This window comes from Brassica oleracea, chromosome C1 (genome assembly GCF_000695525.1).
Source record: "Brassica oleracea var. oleracea cultivar TO1000 chromosome C1, BOL, whole genome shotgun sequence".
Classification (NCBI taxonomy): domain Eukaryota; kingdom Viridiplantae; phylum Streptophyta; class Magnoliopsida; order Brassicales; family Brassicaceae; genus Brassica; species Brassica oleracea.
In genome coordinates, this window is record NC_027748.1 from 11,743,289 (window position 1) to 11,761,857 (window position 18,569).

Genomic DNA, 18,569 nt, shown 5'->3' on the forward strand with positions numbered 1-18,569 from the left:
GGCATACCTGGCTATTCTGAAAGGGTTCGAATGAATGTACTACCGCAAGACATGCATTAGTGAGAGAAGATTGTACATCTAAAGGCTTAAATCAGCCGAACAAAGTGAAGACTCAGAGGATACTAAAATATCATGGAGTTTTTCCACACTCCAGATTTATTGGACTGTATAGTCTTTCATCCGTTATTACTTTTGTTCCATACAAAGACACTTTTGACAAATCTTTAATCTTTGGCTATATATTAAGCAAGAAAATGAGACAGAAGGAGGAAAATAAACAAATAAATATCTAAATGGTAAAAACAGCATTCCTACCAAGAAATCTTTGAAAAAAAGGTAGAGCATCCCAAATTAAACATCATCAATCACCAGACATCTCTGAGGTACCTTCCTTCAGTTTGAAGTTTCTTAACTATAGCCTCAGCCTCCGAGGAACTCACACCTTCCTGTAAATTTATAAAAATATAGTCGGTATCAGTCTTCCAAGGGATTCAACCAAAGCAAAACAAGAGAAAACCCAAATTCTACTACTTGTTTCACAATGCTTATTCATTACCTGCTCTTGAACAATGGTATGTAGAGTCCGGTGGACATCTCTGGCCATGCCCTTAGCATCACCGCAAACATAGAGATATCCTTCTTCCTTTATTAGATTCCAAACTTGTGCTGCCTGAATACAAAATGAAATGCAAATGAGAAATGACATTATAATACATTTCTCTTTTTCCAAAGCCTGATGTTGATGCTTACCTTCTCTACTATCTTATGTTGAACATACTCCTTCTGTGCTCCCTCACGAGAGAACGCCACAATGAGCTCAGAGATTACGCCTTTATCAACAAAGTTATTGAGTTCATCCTCGTAAATAAAGTCCTGCAAGTCATACATATAGCAGCAGGTCAACATGCTGATGACACTGCAAATGGAAAAGGTGCAAACAACTAACAAGTCTCACCATTCGCCTATTTCTACACCCAAAGAAGAGCAAAGATGGACCTAGCTCTACTCCATCTTCTTTCAGTGCCATCCTCTCTTGCAGAAATCCTCTAAAAGGAGCCAGGCCAGTCCCAGGTCCCACCATAACAATGGGAGTTGAAGGGTTGGACGGTAACTTGAAATTAGATGCTCGAATAAAGATTGGGGCTCCACTACACTCACGACTTTTCTCCGCAGCAACTGCATTCTGAGTTTTTCAAAAGCTATTAAAAACAAAAACAAAACAACATAAAGCGAACTTAAAGATAGTGAACAAATGAAGGTGAGGATTACCTTCATCCACGTAGAACACAACCCCTTGTGGATTCTACCAGTAGGAGTGGGACCATAGACTAGTGCGCATGTAACATGAACTCTGTTTGGAGCCAACCTGTATTAGAAAAATAAAGAGAGGGACTTTGAATGACGGAGACTCTATTTTTCTTATGCTAACAATTAGTATCTCAAATATAAATAATCACCTAGGCGAGGATGAGATGGAATAGTAACGAGGTTGTAGACGAGGAGCTATTGCAGCAAAAAACACACCAAGTGGGGGTTTAGCAGATGGAAATGCAGCCATAACCTCTAAAAGACTTCTCTGGCTTGCAACAATCCATTGTGAGTATTCATCCTAAAGCCAAAAGACCCCCCAAGGATGTTAACTCAAGAAAACTTTAAAACCCTAGAACAAGATACACCAGTGACTCAGAACCTTTCCATCAGGTGATGTCAAATGTTTAAGCTTCTTGGCTTCGCTTGGTTCAGTGGCATAGGCCGCCAAGGCAACTAGCGCAGACTGAAATCCCAAAAGTAAACAAGTTTAATTATTGGGAACAAGCAGAAACCAAAACCATCAGAAAAATCTGATCTCAAAGCAAACAGAAGTTAACCTTTCGAGGAGGGTTCAAAAGGTCTGCGTATTTCGCCAAAGCAGTACCAAGTGTGCATGGACCAGGGAAGGGAGGTGGCAACGAGCTTCCCAATGGTGAACCATCTTCCTTATCAGCATGTATGGAAAACACTAAATCAAGAGAGTGGCCAAGCAATTTTCCAGCTTCTTCAACTATTTCAGCATGATTCTCAGCATATACTCCTACATGGTCTCCTGTTTCATATCTGCACAGAGAAGATGCCATTAATTTTTACTATACACGGGTGTAATTTTATAATCTTCATGATGACGATCTGCTGTTGACTAAAGGGTCAAAATATTCAATCTATAGCATAATCATACGTGGAAACAAAAAGTCTATGCAAGCCAAGATAACTGTGCTGCCTTGTAACTAATCCAAGGGTAGGAGACAATAACTACAGCTCAGAGTTAGATACTTACGTGATACTAGTGCATATGTCGAACTCGAGATGAATACAAGACCGATCGGATTCAGGTGTGTGAAGTTCCCTCTGGACAGCAACATTAACTCTGTTCCGAATACGGAGCAAATGTTAATACGCAACCAAAAGTGTAGAACATTGATCCAGTATATTATATTACACGGATCTTCATATACCTGCGAGGATGATGAATGTCAATAGCAGAATTTCCGTTGGCAACACTCGAGTCCACTGATTTCTCAGATATAAAACTAGGATCATGAATCATCACCCGATACTCAGGAATAGCAGCTGTATATGGAGTTGCCACACTTGTGTCATCCTCGTCTCTGAGGAGCTTGTCTAGCTCAGGCCATAGCGATTCTTTCCTGCAAAAAAACGAATGAATTGTACAGCGTAGAGGTCAAATAATCTCTCACTACAAACACATTTACTCAAGCAAACTCTAAAGCTTCCCTTTTTACAGTAATGGGGTAGAAGACTAGAGAAAGTCTTCCAAAGTAGCAAACGTAAGACAAAGGAACAGAAACAAACCAGGCATTAAAATCATCCTCAATGCTCTGATCATCATCTCCTAGACCAACTTCAATAAGACGCTTTGCACCTGCATTGAATATGACGACAACAATTACGTTTTCCCTCATGCACCAAAGAGACGGAAAAAAAGAGAAAACATTCAGTATCATTATCATCATAGGTAAACATCACAGTAATATGTCCTTCAGTGTCTTTTCAATATCTAGCATTAGATAAGAGTTGCAAAACTATGTAAACATACACATGTACCTTTCTTAGAGAGCTCTTCATCAAGAACTATCCCAATCTGTTCCAAGAAATCATTTTATTATTAGTGAAGGCCGGAAGAAAATCGATAATAAGCTAGAAGCAGGCACATCTTTTTAACCACGGTACCTTATTAAAATGTTCATATTGGCGATTACCAAGAGCAAACACACCATATGTTAGTTGCTGAAGCCTTATATCCCCTTCAGTTCCCTAGAGACATGAAACACAGAGTAGTTCATTTGTTGAAGCCTAAGAAATCAGAGGAGAATAATACTTTTGATTTGATTGCACTGAGGCTACAAACCTCTGTAAACCATTTGTAAAATCTAGCAGCATTGTCAGTAGGCTCTCCATCTCCATAACTAAACAAGTTACCAAATAAATAAATCCAGCAAACACTTGAAGGGGAAATAGCAAAAGATATCATCATCAGATTGGAATATGTCTTACGTAGCAACACAAAAGAATGACAAAGTCTCCTTGTTCAACTTCTCTTCATATTGATCGTCATCAGCAGCATAGTCATCCTAATCAAAACCATAAAACAGCAAAGTAAGAAAGTCAAATCCAAGTGATAGCAGTCTCGCATGAAGTGAATAGAATAATAATGTAAGTAAATCATACCAAGTCAATGACTTTGACTGCAGCTTTTTCATATCTCGCTTTGATTTCTTCTGCTAATGCCTATGAAACAGAAAATGAAAATGTTCTCATAAAGACCAAACCTTTGAATCACAATAACGAATCAAATAGAGCAATTGTGAGAAGTTCTAGTTAAACCCTAAGCCACATCCAACATCAAGAGCTACTAATAAGTCAACAGAATCATAAAAAATCAACACTTTTTTAGCAAATAGTTACACAATACCTTCGCAAATCCTTCAGCGGTTCCAGTCTGAGTACCAAAGAAGATAGAGACTCTCTCCTTGCCAGATCCCAAATCCACATCCTCCTCGTCCTCGTCCTTAGCCATCAGAGACTTTGGGATCACCAAAGGCTTCAGCTCCTGGCTCTGATCCGACGTCGTTTTCTTCCATACCAACACCACGAACCCAACTACAAGTGCCAAAGACGTGGTTGCAATCACGAGAACAACGTCGTCAGACACCGAGTCGCCGAGAAAGGCTCCCAAGATTGACTTGACCTCCTTAAACACACCGGAAGCATACAGAGCAGAACTCATCTTCTTCTTCTTCGTCTGACTTTGAGAAAGATTGGATCTTTTCTCTCTCTCCAAAGGACGGAAGACTCGGGAGAGATCGAAGAGGGAGACGGTAGGAGAAGGAAGACAGATAATTGAGTTTACAGGTTGAGAGTTGAATCTGAGTGGGTCCTTGTCTTTTCCTTACGTTTTATGACTTTGAATCTCCCACTTTTGTTTTTCTTTTTCTTCTTCTTTATTACATTGTCAACAAAGTAACATCGAAAACTTTTAGTTACATCGATTCCATCTTTATGTAATTTAAAAAGATATATTTTTCCATAAAAGACCACCTTCGTTATAAAGTTGAATGCGTATCAAGATCGGTTTATATGGCAACAAATTGATCTTTTTTTTTTTTTTTTTTTTGTAACAAACAACAAATCGATCTTAATCGAAATAATTTTTTAGAATCTAATTTATACGATTCATATCGACTTAAACCATGTTAAATCAGTTTAATGGTTAAATTTAATTTAAAGTAATCTAGTTTAGTTTAAATCTGTTAAACTAGAGAATAATGTTAGTATAAAATTTATCTAATTTTTTGTTTTATATTTTTACTAACGCATAGGCTTATGACTGGTTACCAAATGCAGCAGCGATTAAATAATAAATTAACAATATTTACATTTTATATAATTATAAAAATATCAAAAATCATAATATGGTAATAAATATAAAAATATTATTTAGAAATTTATAGTTTTAAATTTTTTTAAATTATAGAAAATATTTTTATTTTTAAAATTTATAATATTAATTAAAATATAATAGATATATTTTATTATTTTTATAATTTCAATTTAAAATTTTTATTGAATATTTTTATTTTTATTTATATTGTTTTAAAAAAAAATTATCATCAAGCAACCGCAGACGCTAGTTGGAATCAGCTTTTGAATTTTTAAAGTTTAGAACGGTTTGAATGATTGTTGCAAAACGCCAACAACCGCAAAAGCTGTCTTTTTTGTGAGTGGTGGCGGGGAAACCAATGATACCCTTAGACTTGAATAATTGGCTTGGCAGCTAGTTTTGTAGTCCCCTAGAAAGCGTCTAGAACAATGATAAAAATTATATGGAACAGAAAAAGTTAACAGCTTAAGCTGCTTTGCACATACAATCAGGAGCTGGATAAGTGTAAATAGACTGTTTCTGCTTCCGCAAACGAAGCTGGCCTTGCCTGTTCTTGTGCCCATTCACAACTGCTCCTTCAAACTCAGACCACCCTAAGCTCTTGTTCACCAAAACCTGTCCCAACAGTATCATATTCGGGTTTATGGTCTTCAAGTTCAAGTAAGCTCTATGCGCCAGCAATGCGTTGTGCATATTCCCTGGAGATGCAGAGATGAAAATATCACTCTTCATGCTCACGTAGTAATCCACTGCAGCCATCAAAGAAGCTTTCCCTTCTACCTCAGCTAGCTCCTCCGCAGAGGCTAGGCTTTTCTTGTTTTCCAACACCGGGAAGAGTTTACGCAGGGTGGAGATTCTCGCTTCTCCTCCGTAGACCTGGTGGGAAGCTAGGTAGAGACGGGTGTTGTTGGTGAAACCCAACGCTGAAAGAAGGAGACCAATCTCTTCGGGTGTTAATGGACAACGCCCTTTGTTTCTTAGCTCTTCGTCTGTGAACTGTGAGTTTAACACCCTTCCTTGCCAGATCACTTGGCGGTATTTCGCCAGCGCTAGTTTCTCCGCCTTGCCGCCTCCAAAGTCACATCCTGAATGAGCAGCCATATCCTAGGGGAAGAAAGAGATCAAGCTATGTCACAACTAGAAACTAATCTAAGAAAATGATGAAGATCACACTGACTTTATCGAAGCGAAGATGAAGCACGACGAACTTTCCAGCTCCAGATTTTGCAATGGTGTTTACTCTCTCTGTTGGATCCGTATCACCTGATGTTTTAGAGGTGGAAGGAGGGTTTCTGAGTCGATGCACAAGAGCATCTCCTAGCTCACGAATGCGAGGAACAAAGTTCAATGCTTCAAAGTTCACTTTACAGCGTAACCGTTGTATACTTTCAGGAACATTGTCAAACGCCAAACGGTGAGAGAATGGGGCAACAGCAGCGATGCCATAACTGTCAGAAAGAAGAAAAAAGGAGAGAGCGGATGATTCATAATAGTAACAGTGTAGTGATGATTAATGTGAAAAGATCAGTTAGAGTTAAGAAGAGACACAAACCTCTGGATAACAGGCAAGACGTTTTCAACATACCACTCTGCTGAGGCATGAGTAGGGGCAGTCTTGATCCTAGTAGCTCGAATGCCTGTTGCGTAGTAATCACGCGTGCTCCAAGCGTATTGTGTAGGAAGCTCTCTGACGATCCGGACCTCGTCTTTAAGGACAGTTACAAAATGATCCACATCGAATATATCTGCGAACGAACTGCAAAAGAAATGGTCACAGCACGAATCACTTAGGAGCCAGCAAGTTAAGTAGGATAGAAGAGTTACCTTGAATCTTGCCAAACAGGATTAACTTCAAGGCGTGGAATCACAAGCGTGACGTTCAGTATCTTGGCAACAGCAACCGCATCACATATCTGCAGTAACAAATCGAAAGAGAAGTCTGTAAAGTTGATATAATGTCTCAGCGTTATAAACAAAGCAGATTCTACTAACCCCCATTCTTTGTTGATTAAGTCCACCGTCGAGGAACACCTGAAGAAACCCTTGAGACTTCTCAGGCAAGGCTGTAAAGAGTGACAATTCCATCAGATCCAAATTGTTACTATGTGCCAAACGCAATAAACGATGAAAGAAGAAGAAGAAAGCTAACGAGATCCTGTAAAAGATTGAGTGCAAGGCTTCCAAGATTGATCTGGCAAGGGAGACCATAACTCCACCTGTTGTCTGATCGACTACACATTGGTTCGAGTGAGAACACAATAAGGTTCAGCCAAAAGGAACAAAGCAAAGACCTTTGATACAGTAATAAAAAAAAAAACAGAACATGAGAGCAAAACCACTAACAATTTGTCGATGAAGAGCACCTTCGAGTAAGCGCAGATGTCTAGGCCTTGGAGCATTCCATTCCTACCAAATACAATTCAAAGTCTGTATGAAATCGAAGACATGTTGAAAGATACTAATTGAATCGTCGGAGATAAAGAGAGAGAGAGAGATGAGACTGACGGAGAAGAGAGAAGGAGAGGCGCGACCAAGAGGGCGGAAGAGATTGGGGGAGAAGATCGGGAGGAGGAGGGCGAGAACCCCAGCGAGAGCTATCCTCTGCGTCTGGTTAAGGCTGTGTAATGGCTGAAGTTGCTTCATTTGGAGAATTGATTCGACAACAATGGAGACAATTACGTCGAGAACTCAGCGACGATCGAGTAAAGGAGCAAACTTTTCAGTGTGGCTTTGCCTTCATCCAGAGCTTACGTTTGATCCGAAATTCTGGTGAGAGTATTGGAGGGAAGATCTAGGAAGAGCGATCCAAATCTCAGGATACGAAGACAGAGGAGTTGATACCTGTAACTAGCGGAGGTGGAGGTAGACACACACAAGTGTATTCGATCTCTGGAGTTTTGAGTCTCTTTCCTGTGAGAAGAAAAAAACACCAGTGCAATACAATTCCAAGCAAAAACAAAAATGAATAAATAAATAAATAAATAGAAAGAAAGTAGGGACCCCACATACGAGACTATTTTATCTCATGAATGTTTATGATGGATGAAACCACGTAAATATATACAGAACGAGTGAAATTAGAGCAAACCAAGCATAGTTGGTAGTACAAACAAAGAAAACCAATAAAATAAATATCTGTCGATAATAGACAAGAACAATCCTTTTTTTTTTTTTTTTTTTTTGATCAACGATCCTTTGGGTGTCAAATTGCAATTTTGCATGATCTAAAACCTAAGACCACCATTATCGCAGGTGCTTAGGCCATTGTTTAGGGTTAATTTTAATTAAAAAAATATATATATAGAAAACACGACGCTTAATTAAGCCCGTGAAACAACGCCGCTTAGTGTGCACGTGTCAAGAGAGGGGAGGGGAAGCCTCGGTTACGCGTGAAACAAATCAAACTTGGTTCTCTCTCTCTCTCTCTCTCGAATTCTCTCTCGAATCCTCTCTCCCGAAAGGCGAATCGTAATCGTCTCGGTGGCTCTGCTATCGTCGTCTCCCTCGGTGGCTCGGCGTCGACGATCTCGATGGTGGTTCTCCTCGACGGGGACGAAACTCTCGCGACGCTGGCTCTCCTCAAATAGAAAGGTAAGCGTCTCTTGTGTTCTTCGATTTTGCATGTGTTTAGATTTTGAATCTTATTGTTCTGATAGGCTATTTTGTGTTTGTTATATGTTGGTTAGGTGTATTGCTGGTGATGGAGCCCTCTCTCGGTGGAGACGAAGCCTTTGTTCTGTCTCGTCGATTTGGTGTATCGGTGGCGACAGATATGGTTGTGTGATAAATAGAAGTGATGGTTAGCTAGAATATTGGTTGTGTGAGTGATGAATGCGTTTATCTTTATATTCTCTATTTAAATGAATGCGTTTAACTTCATCTCTTCCATCTATCTATCTCTCTTATCTTCCATCTCTCTTATCTTCCATCTCTCTTTTCTAATACGTAAGACATATTCAAAAATGGATTCTAATCCATTTTTGAATTTAAATTTTGTTGATCTTCTCCAAAGTCAACAAGATAGTGGCATAGGTTTAAAAATCTTCTCCCATTCCTTTATTTGGCACGCAAGACACAGAAGATTCAAACTTAGCAAGACAGTCCACTGCAGCGTAAAGAACGCAGGTCTTGGTCGCAAACAGATGATGAGGTCCTCATCAGCGCTTGGCTTAACACCAGCAAAGATGCGGTTGTTGGGACCGAGCAAAAGTCTGGGGCCTTCTGGAAGAGAGTAGCCGACTACTTTGCTGCTAGTCCGAAGCTTGCAGGCCTGGAAAAAAGAGAGCCATTGCACTGCAAGAATAGGTGGCATAAGATCAATGATCTTGTGTCCAAGTTCTGTGGATCTTATGAAGCCGCAACAAGACAGAAAACCTCAGGCCAAAATGAGAATGATATTCTCAAACAAGCTCACCTTATCTTCTTGAACAACTATAAAAAAAAATTCACTCTGGAACATGCGTGGAAGGAGCTTCGCCATGACCAGAAGTGGTGTGATCTATCTACACAAAGAACCTCAAAAAAAGAGAAAAGGAGAGGACGGGGCTCAATCCTCAACATCTCGCGCAACTGAGGGGGTGGCTGGTGAAACGGTTGATCGGCCCCCTGGTGTTAAGGCTGCCAAGCGTAGTGCTAAGAAGCCAATGGAAGAGGGGAAGGGGCGAGAGGAGTTTGAGCGGGTTTGGTCGTATAAGCAAGAGGATTTGTCTAGGAGAGAAAAACTCTCAAAGATAGGTCTATTTGTCCGTCTACTTGCTAGAACAGAGCCACTCCCTGACTATGAAGAAACGCTAAAGAAGAAACTCATCAATGAGTTGTTCTCCAGTTAGTGTAAAGAAGAAGCTCTTCTCTGCTAGTGTCATATGTTTGTTATCTGTTTCATGCTGGTGTCATGTGTTTGTTATCTGTTTCATGTACTTGTTCTGTTTAAGTAATGAGAATGTTCTTGTTTGTGTGTTCATGTACTTGTTCTGTTCTTGTGTTTCTTGTTAATGTTCTTATGTTTCATATTCTTGTTACTTTCAGGAGCAATGGGAGTGAAATAATCAGAGACGAAGAAGCCCTATTATGCTTGTGTCACGGACGGTTGCTTCATATGATCTCTGGATTTGGCATGCATTTTTTGGACCTCCACGTACCTTAAATGATATAAATGTTCTTGATCGCTCACCTGTTTTTGATGACATAATAAATGGTCAAGCTCCGCAAGTCACTTACTTTGTCAATGGAAGAGAGTATCACTTGGCTTACTATCTCACCGATGGTATTTATCCGAAATGGGCAACTTTTATCCAATCTATTTCGCTACCACAAGGGCCGAAAGCAGTTTTATTTGCTCAACACCAGGAAGCTGTCCGAAAAGATGTCGAACGTGCTTTTGGAGTCTTGCAAGCTCGGTTTGCCATCGTTAAAAATTCAGCACTTTTTTGGGATAAAGTCAAAATTGGAAAGATTATGAGATCATGTATCATACTCCATAATATGATAGTTGAAGACGAACGAGATGGATACACGCAATTTAATCTTTCCGAGTTCCAACAAGCAGAAGACAACGGAAGCTCACATGTGGATCTCAAATATTCAACAGATATCCCTTCAAATATCGCCAATATGATGGGTGTTCGAACTAGAATTCGTGATAGACAAATGCATGAACAACTGAAAGCTGATTTGGTTGAACATTTGTGGAGTAAATTTGGACGTGACGAGGACAACAATTGAGCTCGGATGTTTCTTTCAAATTATTGTCGATTATTGTACTAATCTTTGTTTTTATGTTTTTATTTTAAAATGAATGTTCTAAATGTTATGATTAAATATGTTTTATATAATAAATAGATTTAATCTTATATAAAATAATGTTTAATAATTTTTTTAAACACCCCAAAATAAGCAACTTCTATTGGAGGTCAGAATATTAAAAGTTGCTTAAAAAAATGTTTAACATCCATTTAATACTAAAAAAATGTTTAAGCACCCAATAGAGTTGTTATGGTTAAAGATGCTCTAAGTGGCCTTGGCATTGACTTGAATGGGTTAGACAAATTTTCACAAGTATTTCAAAAGAAAAAGACAGATTTTCACACAAGGTGGTTTCTTTAAAAAAAAAATTTATAATTAGCCCGAAAGTATATTTTTAAAGATAAATTTCATAGGATAGCACTAAAAAAGTTTTTTGTCACAAATATAGCCCATAAATATCAAAATGACAAAAATATTTTATTAAGGAGTGTGTTTTTGGGTTTAAGATTTAGAGTTTAGGGTTTATGATTTAGGGTTTAGGGTTAAAAGGTGGGGTTTTGGGGTATGATTTCAAATTTAAATACAAAAAAAAATATTAAAATTTTCAAAATAAAAAAATCTATTTTGGTCATTTTGTTTTTTCGAGGTCTATTTTTGTGACAAAAAACTTATTTGAGAAAATTGCCCTATATTAAACCTTTTCTTTATCAATACAATAATAATACACCAACCTTCATAAAACATTGCCAAAGTATACCATCAACAATAGCATAATGGTGTTTGTTGCAAACGGACGTTTATAAACAAATTTAAGAAACACATGTTAATCCTCGTTGAGGCTAAAGCACAAGACACTCCATGTAAGTGTTGTTCGCCTCTCTTTGTTGATCCGATGCATATTACATTTGCAACAAGAATAAGAGATAAAAAAAATTTTTAAAAAAAAAGAAAAAATCTTTCTTAACCAACTGGTGGTCTCTTGGAGCTCGGTGTGCACCCAAATCAGTCATGAGTTCGATTCTCCCTATAAACTATATTATCATCACTTGGTCAGTCTTGTTGGTTTACATGGTGGATCGTAACAGATAATCGGTTCACCTCTTGGCATTAGTCGGAAGATATTATAAACTCGGGTAATGCAGTGTGGTAGTCAGTCAACTATGTAGCATTAAGTGCATTCCTCCCGAGGGCGACCGGACCATCCGATAGGATTTATCAAAAAAAAAAAAAAAGCATTCTTAGAAGATCATGGAGTGTAAAACATCGAGCTAGGGCAACACTAACAAGACATGCTAGTTGATGAGCTACTAATCAAGCAAAATAGATGGCTGCTAAAGATAAATAATCAATTAAAAGACAATATCAGGCCCATTGATTTTTCTTTGCAAAATAGTTTTAGAAAAGAAAGAGAAACAGTAACACGATGTGATACGCTTGCTATCACGGTCTCCACAATGCAATGAGAATTTCATTCTTCACATCTGAATTTTGTTCAACACTTATGAAAGGAAAGAAAGTGAAAAATGACGACTCGGATCAGTTTGTTTCATGTCTCATCCAAGTCAACTCTGCTGCACTCTTCTTTCTCCGATTCATTCCCAAGATGGAAGCCTAACAAAATAAAAGAAACCAACACAATAAGTAACATCGACATATTCCACACACTGAATGTATATCTCCACTGAATTAGTTAATTATACCCAAGCTTAAGGGAAGTATCTGAGAAGTCATCTTCAATGGGAGCTCCACTGTCATAGCTTGACACATTTGTGGTCGCCGACTCTGTCTCCACAGCCTCCTTTAACGCCATCGTTTTAGCCATTTCCAACGTCACTAGCTAATATTTGTATTATTATAATGAATCAGAATACTAATACTATAAATATGGAATTGTTTCTATGAAGGTACAAGAGCCATACTTGCTCCCTCAGTCTTCTATTCTCATCCACCAACTCTGATCCCTGCGTGTGTTTACCTCACTTATTAATATGCATACTTACATGTAGGCTTAATCATTATGTTATCCATAACACAAATTGTACTTATTACCCGTTTCTCAAGTGAAGATATCTGGCTCATCACACATTCGCCCTAGTTAACAAAAACAACAACAACAATGTTACATTTTTATATATTTATACAGCTTATAGTTACTATATGTCACGTTACAAAAATGTGCTTGTTATTAGTCTATGATTTAGTAATGAACCTTCTTTTCAGACACACGACTAAGTCCACATTCAAGCGATTTCTCCAGCCGCTGCAACTCTTCTAAGTTCAATCCTTCAAGATCTTCCCCTCTCATTTGTCTAGGATTACATTAGAGTACCACATGAAAATCACATTTTTATATACATTTTCAAGTTTATAACGAAGCTCTTAAACCCACATCGCACACATTAAGCATACAATACTACTAATATGGATATTGAAAAAAATCTCACATAGATTAAGAAGAAACCAAGCTAACGTCGTATAATATCCACGAACGCCTCAACTAGTAAGGTACATAGCTTTGAAGTTTTGTATTGAACTCACGCAATACCAGCTATGTAAACTAATACTAGATGTTATAGCGATATAAAGTTTGATAAAAGGAGAATTATGGGTCATATTTGAAAACTACTAAACTCTTTTAAGCTTTAGAAATAATTTTTACAACCTGATAAATAAGACATCGAAAAAACTACCCATGAAATGAAATAGCTTCTTTTTCTTAGATGAATAGATTCTAAAACATATAAGCAACATTCATACATTGTCTTCAAAACATAAAAAATAATTTATCATGAAAGATTTGTTTATCAGCATAGCATATAGATGAAGCCATACCTGAGCTGCTTGGTTTTGTCTTCGACTTCCTTACTTAGTCGGGAGAGGTTACAATTCTCTAGCTGCTAGATGCAAAGTCAACATTTTCAGGTTCTGTAACTGATATGTTGAACCAAGTACGTAATTACATGCTTCAAGATTAATGCTGCATTGATGCTAGCTAGTTAACTTTGTAACTTCATGTCTCTATATGTGGACTTACACCAAACAATTCAAACAATCTCGCATAAAAAGTGAAGATTAGCGGATAATATAGAGACAAGACAAGGGTTTGATAAAATAACTATAGAAGAGAGTGAGTGATAATGAGAATACCTGGTGATACGGAGAAGGTGGACCCATCATTTTGTTGATGTTACTTGCATGAAGATTATACCTTCCCAAGATGTCTCTCATACTACACGTATCAACAAACAATCCATCTTTCATAAAGCTTTCCTTCGTCCATATATGCAATTTATTAAATTAATAATCTAAAGAATACACTGGAACCCTTTTTTTAGTTACCAAAAAGAAGAAAGAAATCAAAAGTATCAAGTCAAACATGTGCAGATGATATTTATTGGATGACTCCATTAGAGTTATGGTAATATATGCTTATCACAATAAATAAACGAGTGATTAATACTTAATCCACAATCAAACCAAAAGTGACTGTCAAAGACTTTTGTAATACAAAATAAAGTAAGAGAAAGAGAAAAAGAAGTCCATTCTAATTGTGGTAAGTACCATGTATCCATATATATACACTTGCTTGCATAACTTAGCACAGTTACAAAAAAAATATTATACTCTCCCCTTTTAGATTATAGAAAAGTTATCATATGTCTAAATGAAAATGGTTAAGAAAAGTAAATAACCTATACTTAATTATGTAGTTATGTTTTCATTATGTTACATATTAACGTAATTACAGGATGAGTAAGGTCATAGTAAACATAATTCTTATATTCTTATTGGAAGAAAGGGATAAGAGCAAGTACAATTATGTTAGGTCGTCAGAATCTTTTATTTTTACTGCTTCAATATATATTATCAAATTATGCCGTGACACGCAGCTAACTACGTATATGATTTCTCCGAGCCCAAGAATAAATTATTTTAGAGAGTAAAAAATAACTAAAAGTCTCATATAATTACATATCTTAACAATATTATCATCTCTCAAACCAAAGATTGAAAAGAGAAATGATAGAAATTTTATAAAATGAAAGTACACATACCTTGAGCTAGAGAATTCGAAGAGCTTTCCAGTAGCAGAGAAGATGATGAGAGCAACATCAGCATCGCAAAGAATCGAAAGTTCATTGGCTTTCTTGATGATTCCCCTTCTTCTCTTAGAGAAAGTAACTTGTCTCGCTGTTAGGTTATCTATCTTCTTTATCCTTATCTTCTCTCTCGTCATTGTACCCAATCTTCTTCACTATAGATTTTGAATCTCCCCTACCCATAGCAACATTTAGACCAAGAAACAAAGAAAGGAAACGAAGTGTGACTATTAGCTAAAGAGGGTTTAAATAATATTCTCAAGAAACCCTAGATGGACAGAAGAGAGAGAGAAAGATCAGATCCAGAAATTACGCATAGAAGTAAAAGAAATAACAAGACTAGATGAATTAATGCATCCAGAGATCTGCTTAAGGATTAGAAGAAACAGATTCACAACTGTTACCTTTCTTTGAGTGAGAGGATCTTGGATTATGTTTTACAACCCAGCACACACTTTCTTAACTTGTGAAGATAAAAAAGGTTTTTTTCCTTTCTTTTGTTTATATGCTTCTGATTCCCTAAATGTATGCGTGTGAAATAAAGAGAGAGATGGTGACTGTGTGTTGTGTGTTCGAGATTGGTAAGATGAGTCTGCTTTTTTTTAGCTAAACAGTGGTTCACTTATTAATGGACCATACGTTTTGCTTTCCATCAGTTTCCTAGATTAAAAATCATTAAAATATCTTTTTTTTTTGAACACCAATCAATAAAACATCTAACACACGTAAACTTAATTTGTGTTTCAGTGCACATCCATCGGCAGCTCTAAAACGGGGTTCCAAACAAAATTCAAAAAAAAAAATGAAAAAGAGATAAAAACACAGAATCGGTGTTTAATGTGGTATTTTTACAGCTGGTAAAAACCCTTTACGTGTCTCTTTGGTATTGGATAATCTATTTTATGTCTCTCTCCTTCATCGTCGACTTCTCAAAATCAACTTTTCTCTTCCTCCTCCAATCTCAATCGCTCCATCTTCTCTCTCCCTTCTGATCTCGATCTTCTTCTTGGTAATCTCCTCCAATCTCAATCACTCCCGAGAGTGTTTGATTTCCTCGTCTGATTCATTTGATTCTTTCGCTTTCCCCCACCTTCTTAGCCGTTCGTAGATCTCTGCAGTTACGATCGTTTCTCCTCTCGAACCGTCTTCTTCAACGTGATTGACTCTTTCATTCTGGTAAGCTCGTTTTCTCTCTCGTTTCTTCTTCTCCGTTGACAGGCGATCTTTGATGTGATCGCAACGACGACGACATCTGTTCGTGTTTGCTATATCATATTTTTCTGAAGATATTTTTAAGTTTTTGTTTGATTCCTGCGATCTGTGTTCATGTGATAGCTAGAATCGCGTTCGATAGATCATGGCTTTGTATGTTCATGTTATCATTCTCCACTAGGTTTCCATATTGTTCTTGATTTGATTCGCGTGTGTAGATTAGTTTTGATGCCTAAGACGTTACGATGAACAATAGAAGCTTAACATATTCTCACTCAACGACTCTATATCTTCTGTAACTATGATCTCTTTGTGGCTTTAATTTTGATTGTGCTTCATATTGGAATCATGTGATAAGCTTGTGTAAGCGAGAATCTGGTTGCTAGCTTCGACTTTGCAGCAAAAGCCTTATTTGTTTTACTGTACGAATCGAGTAATCAATTTGCTATGTTTTTTGTTTTAGTATCTGAATTAGCAATGAAGCCAGGAGGATCAGGATTGAATCCGAACGCAGCAGCTTATGTACCACTCTACAAAAGAGAAGCTGATTCTACAAAACCTGCTGCTGCTGCTGCCACACATGACGTTCAGCACCAACCCTATGGTTATGGAGTCAAAGGGAAGGGAAGTTTTCCAGGCTCTCACATGAGGGATGATGATTCGGAGATGGAGATGGAGTTCCTTTTGGCTTCATTCTCTAATTTGTCAGATGAGTCTATATGTGATGTTTACTTGGCCAACAATGGTGATCTTGATGCAACTATCGAAATGCTCACTCAACATGAGGTAAACCTATTTCACTAGTTTCACACTTAAATTACACCAGAGTAGATTGTCCACAACGCTTTGTTTCATTGTGGAAAGAGAGAGAGAGTACATTTGTATAGATTTTCAATTTCAAGTTTGGGTGTTAAGGATTGAGATTCTTTTTATGTATGCTTTTATTTTAAACCATTCTACTTTAAAAAAAAATTATTTAAGAACTCCTATGAGGTTCTCCCATTGGAGGAGGAAAAAATTATTTGCACTAACAAAGTTTTTTAACTTCTCAAATCACCATATTAACTATTAATTTAATCATAAGAGCTCATTAGAAGTTCTAATGGATGGACTTGCTCTCATAGAGCTGGCAGGTAAGAGACTGCTCCCAGTTGTGATCTAACAATACTAAAAGCAGGATATACTCAACTCTCAACCTGTCCACGTTAACTAAAAAAATCAACATATCATAAATTATTCTTCTGCCACGTCGTCGTCAAAACTGGTCTGAAGCGTAATTTTATTCTTCTCCGACTATCCAACTTTGTCTTCATCGATCAAATTCTGCAATTCTCCGTTACCGTAACTCACGCTTCGACAATTTATCATGTTTTTAAGTCTTCTTAAATGGTTTCGTTCCATCTCCTCCTATTTCTCCTTCTATATAAAGTCACATCTGATCTTCAATCAACCCTAATTAACAAACACCACTGAAGCCACGTAACTCCTTCTTCACTCAGATTCTTCAAAGCCTTTTAAATTTTTGTAATCACCCGATGTCGACGACCTCTCCAAGTACCCCATCCCATCCCATAGTATATATCTTACTTCCCTCATCACTTACACATAACTCCTTAACAAATCACACCAAAAATTACCGCCATGGTCCCGTCAGATCCCATAATCAGAGGAAACAGTTTCCTCTGGCTCCATCTGTGTTATCGCCTACCTATCTTCTCCAACAGTCACGTAAGATTTAATACCATCTCTGAAAAGTTGCATTGCATCTCTTAACACTTTTCTGCTTTGACTTCTTTATGAATCTATTTTGTTTGTTTGGTGTTGTTACAGAATGAGTGCTCCGAGGTACCAGATGTTTCCATTAGATATAGATCTTAATTTGAGAAAATTTAATCTGTGGCCGCCGTGAAGCCTACGATCACCAGAAGTATGTTTTCTTGCGATTAGATGAACACTTCATGAATATTTGATCGAGAATGAACTAATTAATTATGTTAATAGTGTTTTAGTCCTTACTGTGAAATTTTTTGATTGTAGCATTAGCACATGACAAGATTTTCCTGATTAAAATCTCTTCATACTGTCTGGTATAGGCTGAAGAAGCTACATGCAAGTCCATGAGTACGAAAAAGATGGGTATTCAGAGATGCAGAGGAAGAATGATGTCGAGTGTGAGGAAGAGGAGCGGACGTTGGTGAGTCAAAGTTTATCTCCAGTTTTGTGCTGTTTAGACGTCCTGCTTTAAGTAATACTAAACTTGGCTAATTGTGACATGGTTTTGTAGAAAGAAGAATAAAAAGCTTGACAAGCCTAGCTAAAAGAAGAGACATATGCCTTAAGAGTTTGAAACATGGAAAGGGCAGTTCTCAGTTGACATTGAAGGAAGTGCAAGGTGGAAATAATGAAGATTGCTTTCAGAATTCGTTGAAAACATAAAGGTGTATCTTCGATAACCAAATACTTTCCCATCTCCCATTATAATCGAGTAATCGTCATTCTGCCAAGAAAAACAACTTCAAAGTGAAGTATAGATACAAGTATTATGGATATCAACGACGGTTCGCAGCGGGTCTGTGTCT

The 18,569-nt window shown here is 37.4% G+C and overlaps 4 protein-coding genes across 6 annotated transcripts; 1 reads left to right on the forward strand and 3 right to left on the reverse strand.

The window, feature by feature from the left end:
• Positions 1-221: 221 nt before the first annotated feature.
• On the reverse strand, positions 222-4,461 carry LOC106316212 (NADPH--cytochrome P450 reductase 1-like). 2 transcript variants are annotated; one of them, XR_001264772.1, is made up of 17 exons: positions 3,968-4,461; positions 3,724-3,783; positions 3,550-3,626; positions 3,404-3,461; positions 3,226-3,309; positions 3,100-3,136; positions 2,848-2,917; positions 2,490-2,681; positions 2,312-2,401; positions 1,869-2,094; positions 1,691-1,774; positions 1,458-1,609; positions 1,270-1,366; positions 956-1,176; positions 751-873; positions 557-670; positions 222-446 (listed from the first exon to the last, which is right to left on the reverse strand). XR_001264772.1 is itself a non-coding variant. In XM_013754086.1 (17 exons), the coding sequence occupies exons 1-17, from the start codon at positions 4,280-4,282 to the stop codon at positions 366-368; spliced, it is 2,088 nt and encodes a 695-aa protein (XP_013609540.1). In that variant the 5' UTR covers positions 4,283-4,460; the 3' UTR covers positions 222-365. The 2 variants fall into 2 exon arrangements, 1 of the variants encoding a protein (XP_013609540.1); XM_013754086.1 differs by having other exon boundaries at positions 956-1,183; positions 3,968-4,460.
• An 826-nt stretch (positions 4,462-5,287) lies between these two features.
• On the reverse strand, positions 5,288-7,866 carry LOC106314411 (uncharacterized protein At1g04910). The gene is made up of 8 exons (XM_013752305.1): positions 7,442-7,866; positions 7,280-7,342; positions 7,086-7,167; positions 6,929-6,999; positions 6,761-6,849; positions 6,489-6,692; positions 6,114-6,384; positions 5,288-6,040 (listed from the first exon to the last, which is right to left on the reverse strand). Exons 1-8 carry the CDS (start codon positions 7,577-7,579, stop codon positions 5,402-5,404), a joined length of 1,557 nt encoding a protein of 518 aa, XP_013607759.1. The 5' UTR covers positions 7,580-7,866; the 3' UTR covers positions 5,288-5,401.
• A 4,213-nt stretch (positions 7,867-12,079) lies between these two features.
• Positions 12,080-15,372, reverse strand: LOC106292362 (MADS-box protein AGL24). Of its 2 annotated transcripts, none has more exons than XM_013727963.1 (9): positions 15,183-15,372; positions 14,734-14,953; positions 13,826-13,907; positions 13,511-13,572; positions 12,888-12,987; positions 12,728-12,769; positions 12,598-12,639; positions 12,379-12,515; positions 12,080-12,289 (listed from the first exon to the last, which is right to left on the reverse strand). In XM_013727963.1, the coding sequence occupies exons 2-9, from the start codon at positions 14,913-14,915 to the stop codon at positions 12,271-12,273; spliced, it is 666 nt and encodes a 221-aa protein (XP_013583417.1). In that variant the 5' UTR covers positions 14,916-14,953; positions 15,183-15,372; the 3' UTR covers positions 12,080-12,270. The 2 variants fall into 2 exon arrangements, with proteins under 2 accessions (XP_013583417.1, XP_013583411.1); XM_013727957.1 differs by having other exon boundaries at positions 13,511-13,575; positions 15,183-15,348.
• Positions 15,373-16,467: 1,095 nt separating this feature from the next.
• On the forward strand, positions 16,468-18,188 carry LOC106331617 (polyadenylate-binding protein-interacting protein 6-like). Its single transcript, XM_013770009.1, has 3 exons — positions 16,468-16,776; positions 17,821-17,835; positions 18,084-18,188. The coding sequence occupies exons 1-3, from the start codon at positions 16,468-16,470 to the stop codon at positions 18,186-18,188; spliced, it is 429 nt and encodes a 142-aa protein (XP_013625463.1).
• The last annotated feature ends 381 nt before the right edge of the window (positions 18,189-18,569 follow it).

Excerpts from the sequence above, each read along its gene's own strand:
- LOC106292362 (XM_013727957.1), bottom strand. The coding sequence starts at position 14,915 with ATGACGAGAGAGAAGATAAGGATAAAGAAGATAGATAACCTAACAGCG. Across the intron at positions 13,576-13,825 it reads CACCTTCTCCGTATCACCAG|CAGCTAGAGAATTGTAACCT; the intron begins GTATTCTCATTA and ends CTTTGCATCTAG. Across the intron at positions 12,988-13,510 it reads GACAAAACCAAGCAGCTCAG|ACAAATGAGAGGGGAAGATC; the intron begins GTATGGCTTCAT and ends ATGTAATCCTAG.
- LOC106316212 (XM_013754086.1), bottom strand. The coding sequence starts at position 4,282 with ATGAGTTCTGCTCTGTATGCTTCCGGTGTGTTTAAGGAGGTCAAGTCA. Across the intron at positions 2,402-2,489 it reads GACATTCATCATCCTCGCAG|AGTTAATGTTGCTGTCCAGA; the intron begins GTATATGAAGAT and ends TATTCGGAACAG. Across the intron at positions 1,610-1,690 it reads TGACATCACCTGATGGAAAG|GATGAATACTCACAATGGAT; the intron begins GTTCTGAGTCAC and ends TTTTGGCTTTAG.
- LOC106314411 (XM_013752305.1), bottom strand. The coding sequence starts at position 7,579 with ATGAAGCAACTTCAGCCATTACACAGCCTTAACCAGACGCAGAGGATA. Across the intron at positions 7,168-7,279 it reads GTGCTCTTCATCGACAAATT|TCGATCAGACAACAGGTGGA; the intron begins GTTAGTGGTTTT and ends ACCAATGTGTAG. Across the intron at positions 6,041-6,113 it reads TTCATCTTCGCTTCGATAAA|GATATGGCTGCTCATTCAGG; the intron begins GTCAGTGTGATC and ends TTCTTCCCCTAG.
- LOC106331617 (XM_013770009.1), top strand. The coding sequence starts at position 16,468 with ATGAAGCCAGGAGGATCAGGATTGAATCCGAACGCAGCAGCTTATGTA.